General features: G+C 33.2%; 1 protein-coding gene across 2 annotated transcripts; it reads left to right on the top strand.

Moving 5' to 3' along the window:
* The first annotated feature begins 1,148 nt into the window (after window positions 1–1,148).
* Window positions 1,149–10,282, top strand: LOC114176109 (Phosphoinositide phosphatase family protein). Of its 2 annotated transcripts, XM_028061040.2 has the most exons (16): window positions 1,156–1,910; window positions 2,306–2,510; window positions 2,591–2,753; window positions 3,284–3,506; window positions 3,632–3,708; window positions 4,546–4,733; window positions 4,853–4,950; window positions 5,511–5,644; window positions 5,736–5,864; window positions 6,051–6,411; window positions 7,317–7,438; window positions 7,829–7,930; window positions 8,449–8,640; window positions 9,071–9,247; window positions 9,410–9,524; window positions 9,661–10,282. In XM_028061040.2, exons 1-16 carry the CDS (start codon window positions 1,797–1,799, stop codon window positions 9,775–9,777), a joined length of 2,517 nt encoding a protein of 838 aa, XP_027916841.2. In that variant the 5' UTR covers window positions 1,156–1,796; the 3' UTR covers window positions 9,778–10,282. The 2 variants fall into 2 exon arrangements, with proteins under 2 accessions (XP_085527216.1, XP_027916841.2); XM_085671090.1 differs by lacking the exon at window positions 8,449–8,640 and having other exon boundaries at window positions 1,149–1,910.
* The last annotated feature ends 587 nt before the right edge of the window (window positions 10,283–10,869 follow it).

Raw genomic sequence — 10,869 nt, 5'->3', positions numbered from 1 at the left:
CAATAAAATAGATTTATTTTTATATCCATATTTAATAATCTACATATATAATTTTTTATCAATTTAATTTTTATTAATATAAATTATTTAATTATTTTATATTTTACATTTTATAATTATATTTTAAATTTCAATTAATTACCCATAATTATAAATTCTATTTTATTTGTATTTTTATGATAAAAGTTAAATTTTTATTACCATAATAAAAAATGATAGAAATATATAGTGTTCCCATTATTGTTAGCCAACATGTTTTTATAAAATATATATATATATATATATATATATATATATATATATATATATATATATATATATATATATATATTTGAAAATATAATATAATATCAGATCATATTATTATTACTTATAATTATTAGATTCCGTAGTTTATTTATAAATATAAAGTTGAAATCATGAACACGATAATAATCATTAAGAAAATAATATATCTCTCTGTTAAATAAATCTTCATTACAAAATATCTAATAATGTTTTATGTATGGTAAAAAGTAAATTAAGTTATAAAATATTAATTTTATTTGATATGAAATTTAAATCTATATTCCTTATTTAAGAAAATCAAACTAAACCTAGTCACAACCACATATAAACAATTAGTTTATCATCATAATAAAGGAAAAATTATAAATAAAGAAATATTTATATAAAATTGATATGAATTACATTATTAGTATTGATAAAGATAATTGGTGTATATAGGAAAGAATTGAAATGAACATTATTGTATTGCCGTCCTGCAGAATGATTAAACTTGTAAATTCATTTTCTCTTACAGCTTCTGGATCAACCTGTATCCATCACCAACTAATTTCAGATGCCACGTTTCACATCTACGTTCCTAGTTGAATAATTGAATAATAATAATAATAATAAAAAATCCTAAGATATGAGTAGAGAAAAAAAACCAGTAATTAATTTTGCATTTGACATTTTTTGTTATGTTGTGTGAATAATTACGGAGAGGAATAATTTCACACACCTATCCAGATATATACGCGTTTCCAAATTTTAATGTGTGGACGGAGAATTCACACATCAAATATGAATTTATTTATTTAAATTTGTCGTTGTGGTTTTGATTTGTTCTTTGGATCTCAGCCTTCATATTCACCCTCTCCCTTTCACAGCCAAAGAAATCAATCAAACTTTTTAAATCAAAATTAAAATTATATATTCATCTTTTATAAAAAAATAAATTCAATCAATAATTAGCAGTTCTTGTTCCTGCACCCGTGGTTCCAACCTTTTTGTTCTCGAACCTCCCAAATCTTCTTCCTTCTCTTCAGTTTTTGTCCGTTTTTCTCTGCTTGATCTTCTCATCATGACTCGTTGATGAAAAGATTCCGTTTTCAGAATAACATACAGCAATCCTGCTGTGCGACTGCACCATCGCGTATTCGGTTACAAAAGTTTCGATTTTTGTTAGTGGGTATTGATTTTTGGATCTGGGTGTGTGGAAGGTGGGTGAGAAATAGTGGGTTGTTGTTGATTTACCACAGAGATTAGATGGAGAGAGGTGAAGGCAGTAATGGTGGTTGTGGGTGGAGCTGAAAGATGGAGAGGGATAAAAAAAATTGGAATCAGTTTTAAGAAATAATGCTGTATTTGAAGCAGCCTAGAGTTCAGGATATGAGCTTGGATTTTTTTTGTTGTGGACTTTTTGCATTGTGGTGATTCTGAATTTTGGTTATTTGTGTGGCTCTTTGCATGCCATTTGGTGGTTTCCCTGAGCCAGAGGCTCGGGGGATCTGAGTGTTACAGAAAAAATCATGGCATCGTCAGAGAATGAACCTTGTCACTCTCCTTCTGCCTCTGACCAAACTCGTCGTCCTCCTCCTTCTGATGTCTGTATACAGAAATTTAGACTATATGAGACTCGATCGGTAATGCTTTCTCATTCTCCTTCCACTGTTTTGCAACTTTTGTCTAATTTTGCCGTGTACATTGAAATTTATTTGATTTTGTCACGCGATTTTGCTTGGTCTGTGTTCTGATAAATAGTAAATATTCTGCCTTTGTGGGAAATTCTAATATTCCTATAGGTCAAAAGTATAAAAGTATAATATGTGCGTTTGTTTCTTGTTGATATTCATATATAGCTATATGTGTGTATGTATATACATAACACTTGTTAGCCCATTTATTATACATAGTCATGGATCATTGTCTCAAAGCTGGTTATTTTTCCTTTATTTGGTGAGTTGCTGGTGTTGCAGAGTCTATTGTGTTGTTCTTATATTTTAAATATATAACTTCAGCATTTATTTTTGTATCACAGAACTTTTACATGATAGGAAGGGACAAGACCAGGACATATTGGAGAGTACTAAAGATTGATCGTCTAGATCCTTCCGAACTAAATTTACGTGAAGATTCCACCACATATACAGAAAGTGAATGTTCTGATCTTTTGAGACGGATACATGAGGGTAACAAGTCAACAGGTGGACTTAAATTTGTTACAACTTGTTATGGAATTGTAGGTATGTAAATCCTATTGTCTTGTCTATCTGCCTTTTGATCAATTATTTGTTATTATCTTGATATACTATTTTGGTTTTAGGGTTCATCAAATTTTTGGGACCTTACTACATGGTGCTTATCACAAAAAGAAGGCAAATTGGTGCAATCTGTGGTCATACAGTATATGCTGTCTCGAAGAGTGAGATGATTCCATTGCCATATTCTTCAGTTCGGTCTAACATCAATGATAAAAATGAAAACAGGTTACAATCTTGCATATTATATATTATAGCTCAAATGGGCAATCCGTGGTCATTCATATGCTGTCAAATAAGCTCATCATGGACAACCTGATTTTTTTAAGCCAAGTGATGCTATCTATTTTCATATTACATATTTATATATATATTTCTCTGCTACTTTTCATTTCAAAATACTGTTGTTTTGTTTAAATTACTTTGTTTGTAATGGTCTTTCAGTTTATACCCTTTATTCAATTTTTAAATTATTTCACTTCTTTGTTTATTAGGATTTAAATTTAGTGGAAAATCTATTGTCAAAATACATGATTAGGTCCCTCTGTTCGACTCAAATATAAATGTTGCATGTTGAAGAACCACACTGATTTTTCGAGGATAACCTAATTTTGATTAGACATTGTTTGTGATCTTTTATTGTAATTCGTTCCTATTTGAATTTGACGACAGCTTGATGACATTATTTCAAAATTTTGTTGTTGTATATGCTTTATTAGGTTCTTTTATTAATTATACTCTGTTCATTGATTTTTAAGGTACAAGAGGCTCTTATGCATGGTTGACCTTACAAAGGACTTCTTTTTCAGCTACTCATATCACATCATGCGTAGTCTTCAGAGGAACATGTGTGATAATGAGACAGGCCATGTTCTTTATGAGACAATGTTTGTTTGGAATGAGTTCTTAACAAGGGGAATTAGAAATCACCTCCAAAATACTATTTGGACAGTTGCACTAGTTTATGGCTTTTTTAAACAGGTAAAGATAAGTTACACTCAGAGTTCCATTGATACTGTATTTATTGATTGATTAATTAAGTACCCGGTTCCTGCTTAATGCAAGCTAATTTGTCATCCTGATCTTTAATATCTGACATCTATTAGGATACATTCATGATATCTGGACGGGAGTTTATACTTACACTCATTGCAAGACGATCACGTCATTATGCTGGCACTAGGTTTGTAAATTCCTCATATCTTATTTCCAGACGCATTAAATCCTTTGACTTATTTTCCCTTGTGATTATATGCTGTGTGGCACTCAATTGGCATCCAGTTCTACAATTTGACTCTGTGCAAACTTAACTGGCAGTCCATTAAGTGCTTCCCCTGATGATTATATCCTTGTGCTAAGGATTTCATTTATATACAGTTATACTCTGGTTATTTTTTCATTAGTTTTAAGTTGTTTTAAATTGTAACTTCGTTTTTGCAGTTTGGATTATAAATTAGTGTACTATTGGGGATGTTGTATGGAATAATTTATCTTTCATGCTCTTATGGTGGTATGTGTCTCAAAATTTCATTTGTGTAAAAGATGTTAAAATTATTAAGGTGCGTTTGTCCAAGTATTGCAGCGTCGGAGAGTGGGTTGGTCTTCCTTAGGATTATGCTTGATTGTAACTGGAAATTTCCTGAGGAAATTTGAACTTTGCACTGCTTGATTTATATTCACAATTTTTTCTGTTACCCACCACTGTAAGATTTATTCTCCCAATACTCCACCTCAAGTCCATGGCCTAGCCCAACTGTGACTTGTCAATAAAAAGAAAAGTAAGGTAGCAGACTAAACTAATCTTTTAAGTATATAAAGTTTTTGCTAGCATCACAAATTTGACAGTGGGTAAAAATATGAAATGTGAGATTTTCTGGGGTAAATTAAAGAAAACAGCAGAGTGCAAACAATAAAATCTTGAATTTTGAACAGTGGATGATATGCTAGGTAGGATGGTTATGTATTTGCAATAATCATGTGTACAATTTCATGGCTTCACTTGTATGATTATTATGTCTAGGTATTTGAGGCGAGGTGTTAATGAGAAAGGCAGAGTAGCAAATGATGTTGAGACAGAACAAATGGTCTTTGAGGATGTTCCAGAAGGTTTTCCCATCCAAATAAGCTCTGTCATCCAGAACCGTGGTTCAATCCCCCTTTTCTGGTCACAGGAAACATCAAAACTAAATATTAAACCAGATATTATATGTATGTTGTCCTCCCATTTAACCAATATTGTGACACTAGCAGACTTATCTTTCGCTTATATTCTCTTTGATGCGGAGTTTTGCATATGTTTGCTTATTTAGTCACCTATTTTTCTACAGTGTCAAAGAGGGATCAGAATTATCAAGCCACTAGACTTCACTTTGAAAACCTAGTCAAAAGATATGGGAATCCCATTATTATTTTGAATTTGATTAAGGTAATCTTCTTTTTCTTATTTTTTATTGGGAAATGAATTCATTCCCCCATCCGCCTCATTTATTACATGCCATCATCTAAACTCCCGAACATTAAATTTTCTTGTATCTTGGTTGTGTTGACACAGATTGATGCTGTAATTGGCTATGTCTTCACTAGTTTTGTATTTACATTTTAACAATGATGTGGAATTTCTGTTGGAATGTGTCTTATGTTGATTTGTTAGAATATCTGCATTTAGAGGAAGAGTATGCATGATAGATTTCAATGAAAATAATTATTTAAAGTTTTGTTTCCTTATTTTAGCTACCTCATGTAGTAAGGTAAGACTTTGTTGTTGTTCACTTATCTAATTAGGATTAGAAGTCCCGTATTAGTATAATTAGACTATTGTGTTGGTATTTAGTATGACCTCAATGGTACACTGAGCAACACAATATCGTATTATTTTTAGTTTGTATTCCGAACTTTTCTTCTCCTTATCTAAATCTTATAATTTCAAATGTATCATTTCTGTAAGAAGAGTAGTGAGTGATAAGTTTATTTTTTATAAATGATCAGACCCATGAGAAGAAGCCTCGTGAGTCCATACTTCGGGCAGAGTTTGCTAATGCTATAGATATTATTAATAAGGATTTATCTGGGGAGAGCAGGCTTAGGTTTCTTCATTGGGATCTGCACAAACATTTTCAGAGGTTGGTTTTTTAATTATATATTTTTATCCTTTTTGGCAATTTACTATGTGTTTTGGGGATTATTCTGATTTACCTTATATTGCACTTCCAGCAAAGCTACAAATGTCTTGCAGCTTCTAGCCAAAGTGGCTGCATATGCATTGGCTTTAACAGGTTTTTTCTATTGCCAAGCAACACCGACATTAAGACTAGAAGAATCTCTAAATTGGCCAACTACAGAGTACGTTTTTCTATTGTTTGAAATCTTCTATAACCAATTTCAAGATACCTTTAAATAAGAACAATGAAAAAACTTTGGGAAAGAATAAACCCAGCGTATAAGATCAGTTAATGCTTGATGGACATGAAATACCTGAAGTTCCTCCACAGGCTTTTTTGTTTACTTAATGTAAAGTTTTGCGTGCAGTAATGTTAAGGCAACCTATTCACCTACTGGACCTGTCAATGATGACAACGAGGATGCTAACAATTTGGAAAGGAAACCAAGCGAAGGAAACAACAATGTCATCGAAACTCATTCTACCAAGCCTCCTAAGTTGCAGACGGGGGTGCTGAGGACCAACTGCATTGACTGTTTGGATCGCACAAATGTTGCACAATATGCATATGGGTTGGCTGCTCTTGGACGCCAGCTCCATGCTGTGGGAGTTATTGACCACCCAAAGATTGATCTCGATGATCCTGTAGCTGAGGATTTAATGGGTTTTTATGAGCGGATGGGTGATACTCTTGCTCATCAGTATGGTGGTTCAGCAGCGCACAATAAGGTGATTGCACTTTGCTGCTTGTCATAATTGCTTCAGTTTGCATATTCTAATGTAGCTTGGGAGCTTATATTTTTGCTCATGATTTTTCTTTCTTAATTACATGGTTGATTTTGATTTGTTTTTAATAAATATCATCACTGGGCTTAAATCTTAAATTTTGTGATACAAAGGTAACCATCAAACTTTTATTTTTTTTAGGGGGTGGGGTGAGTACAGAATGCAGACCTCTCTATTTATTTCCCGATCAAAATTGTTTAAGGGGTTCATAGCTGTCTAATTATGTTGTTTTAGTTGGATGGCATACAGCAGCCTTTCTATTAGGGGTGTCAAGGAGCCAAAGTACTGGTGAACTTGTTGTGCTCAGCTTGTTAATTAATTTTTCAAACTCGTAGCAAACGTCTGTAGAGTTAAACAAATAAACTCAAACTTTTGATTATGCTTAATTATTTGAGTTGTGACAAAACTTTTAACAGCTTGACATTAAGGGCTAATGAGTAGCTCGTTTATATGTTTTTATGTTCTATTGAGCTGTTAGTACTTTTTTAAAAGTTTAGATTCTATTAGCTAATATTGAAATACAATTGTGCAAAACACTAATATCTTTCAAGTTTGTTAGCTTTTTTGTGGGTATGTGAGAACATTGACAAATATGGCTTAATGATTATCAGAAATTATCTAAAATAATATATAAAATTAGAGTTGATTTTTCTTTATTGGGATGTGTCTCTGATGGGCTGGTAAATCTTTAGATGATTATTCATTTCCTGCCTGTGCTATTCTATCGACCAGCTGTTAAATTGGCTAGTGGTCGTAGAGGGTTTTCTATCCTGTTATATCTTCGCCATACATATAACATTTTTTTACACTTTTCGGATGGTCTTTTTCTGTAACATGTTTATGTGTAGATTTTCTCTGAGAGGAGGGGTCAGTGGAGAGCTGCAACACAGTCTCAAGAATTTTTTAGGACTCTTCAACGCTATTACAGCAATGCATACATGGATGCTATGAAACAGGATGCAATCAATGTGTACGTGCTACAGTCATGCATTTTCTTATTCTTTTACATGCCTAGAAGTTATATTATTTCTAGTTTTTGGATTATAGCATGTCTGCTATCTGGTTTGTTTGTTTTTTCTGTTGTGTCTCTGTCCCTCCATTTAATAGGGAGATTTAGTTTTGGTTATGTTAAATGGGAAAAAGAATAAGTCAGATTAGGAATCCTCCTCAGATATTGCAAAAGCAAAAACAAAACTGGGAAAACCAGCAGACTTTTCCAATCCCTCTGCATGCCTTTTCGTGATTTCAGTGGCAGCTTTCACCTTTTTGATATATCATGCGTTTGTAGTGATGTCTTTATCATTTTCACTCAATCTCATCTTCTAATCATAAGTTGTATCATTCTATATACTGGGCGCAGATTTCTGGGGCATTTTCAGCCACAACAGGGTAAGCCTGCTCTATGGGAGTTGGATTCAGATCAGCTCTATGATACAGCAAGACCTGGAGAGGATGATTCAAGGTATTTGAATGTAATTTATGCCATCGAATAATGTGTTTCCTAACCTTGTATGAATTGGTCCTTGCTTGAAGATCTTGCATTGGGGTTTTATGAAACAGACACTCTTGTGGACACTTTGATAAAACAATCGAAATTAAAAGTTGATGCAGATCAAAAAGGACTAGGTTTAAATTGTTGCATTCGTGAGATATTGGTAGTGAAGCACCAAAAAAGCAAAGAAAAAATGTTGGGAGATGATAGGGTGAAGAGATGTGGTACATAGCTAATAGAGGGATGATCTTTCCGATAATTGGCCAGGGGGATATGAAAGATAATTACTTGTTATTCAGAAAAGCCAAATTATCCCCTGACCCGCTACAACCTTTTGTACCCGTTTTTGTAAACCCTAAGTTGTAACCAATCCTAAACCTTAGAATACTTTTAATCATAACCTGTGCATATAGTCATAACTTGAAGCACGTGCATTCAACATGCTTGTCTATGAAGCTAATATGGTAACTCTGAAATGGGTTTTTTAGGTCATTTTTTAAAAGATCCTTCTCAGATGGGAACATTCTTAATGAAAGTTCTACACCAATGTCAGCCCCAAATGCCAGCCACGTAAAATTCCAAAGCCAATTCTTGTCAGACCGATTAGAAGATGGAGGCAAGGGTCTTACTGAATCAGCACCCGAAATATCTACTGCTGAGAATGACATCACGTTTTCAAGGTCTGTGTCCTGTATTAACGGAAATAAATTCAGTTGTCTGTTTTAAGCTATACAATAGGAAATAGATAATTAGTTTCTCATTTTATACAGTCCATCTTTTCTACTGTCTCTCTCATTTGCCTGATTCTAGAATTTTTTGTCTTTGCATAGCAAGACTTTCTGTATAAGAAATTTTATATAATAAATATTGTCGAGAAAATGTGAAAAAGTTGTTCTATTTTAGATTGTCCTATTTTTTCTTGAACAAGTTCTATGTAGTAATGTCCTGATATAGTGTGTACATTTGTAATCTAAAATGTTCAATGTTGTACTGATACAAATTGGAACTCGTGTTACCTGCTTGCACGATAGTGTGTTCAGCCATTTGCTGCTTCATTTTCTCCATTTGAAGCTGTATGTGTATAATACACAATTCATTTTGTTTGTATAGGTACACTCCCACAATTCCTCGGAGAAATCTCTTTGGAGATATGCAAAGAGAGCGTTGCGTTGAAAGTGGTCATATTTGCAATCCTGATCACGGAGATTCCTTCAGCTGCTCCAACTTTGTTGATCTGGATTGGCTGTCGTCTTCAGCAAATTCATGTGAAGAAGAGCCATTTGAGAGGTAAACAAACACCTTTTATAGGAACTGAATTGTCTATGCAATTAATTAATTGGTAGTCTTGGTTATACCCTGTTCTTTCTTCTGACGGTGTGTCTCTCCTTTCTGGTGTGTTACATATTTGTTATACCCGAAAATGTTTAAAAAAATTAATATTGATCGCAGATCATCAATCATTAACTCTCCAATTGCTGGAGTTTCTTCCGAAAATGTTGTCAATGGAATAATGGTAGGAGAAGCAACTGCCTCCACAAGTGATTGGGGGGCCTCCAGCCTAAAGGTAACACCGCTTCTGATATACCACAATATCATTCTTAGATTTTTATGCCAGTCCAAACTTCCAATAAGTGTATTTTCTTAAATTACTCGGTCTTTATTTCAGAATTCAGACACTAAATTCTATGTAATATTCTCAGGGAGGAGAGCGACCTGAATCTGAGTTATCGTATGGTAATTCACAATCCAACACAGGAGAGGAATTTCCAGATACTTTTGCACAATGGGTGTCTTATGGACAAACACTTTGCCATTGAAGTTTGCACATGATATCTTGCACTAATATATAATTGACATTTTTTTTTGCTTGGTCTAAACATGCTGATTAGAAGAGAAGACTAGAGAGAAGGAACAGAGTAAAGAAGAACCAAGCATTTGGGTAGGCTTTCTGTGTATGTGGTGCTAATCTAAGAACGATCCTGAGGCCAGTCTCGGTATTGACATCTCAAAATCTCGATCCAACCCTCGAGGCATAGTAGAAAAGAAAAATAGTGCATAGCAAGTGCTTGTAAAATTCTTCAGTCTTTTCCTTTCATTTTATTTTATGTTGTTGCCTTCTTGGAGTTCAATATTTTCAATTTTCTTTGAGCAGTTATAGTAGGTGGTGCACTTTTCTGTAAATATTATTACCCTGCTTATGGGAGTTTTATTTTTAGAATTGTAGATAATTGATTCTTTTTAAGTAAACTTTGCTTGCTGTAAGGTGGTGAATTAAACATTGAAGAAGCGGAATAAGTGGTTCACCAATTTTACCTTTTGATATATTCTAAAATCGTTCTTTTTATTAAGTTGAAAAAGACATAAATTGTTTAACTGTAGGTATAATCACCGGTAGGTAGTTGTTGGCAATGTGTGGTGATGGAGATTCCAATAATAGAGTGATTTCATTGTCCACGTCGCCATCTGTGCATGCCTCAATCAATATAAAATCTGTCCTACAGCACCCCACATTGTCTACTAGATATCCAACAAAATTATCACCTCATAAGTGAAAATAGTGAAAATGGTTGGGCCAATTTAATCCAACATCAATGACCAAACATTCTTCTATTCCATTCTTCTTGACTACATAATTTGGAAGAAATTTAGAATTTTTTTAGTATGGTAAGACGGTTCTCCAATCTTTGCTTCAAAGTTATTGGGTTATATGTTAAATAGAGAGGAATGGATAAAATAGAAATCTCCATAACTATTTACATGAAAGAGATTGCTTAAAAAAAGTAAGTTGAGTTGCATGCACAAATACCCTTCTTTTACAAATAAAATATTATCTTAAAAATATTGTTATGTCGTAATCAAATCTAAACAAATAAAAAAAAAAATTCATTGCTTAAACTGTTTTTTATTGA

This window comes from Vigna unguiculata, chromosome 3 (assembly GCF_037176805.1).
Source record: "Vigna unguiculata cultivar grain cowpea cultivar isolate G323 ecotype 2 chromosome 3, ASM3717680v1, whole genome shotgun sequence".
In the NCBI taxonomy this organism is placed as follows: Eukaryota; Viridiplantae; Streptophyta; class Magnoliopsida; order Fabales; family Fabaceae; genus Vigna; species Vigna unguiculata.
This window is presented reverse-complemented; position numbering and strand designations above follow the sequence as displayed.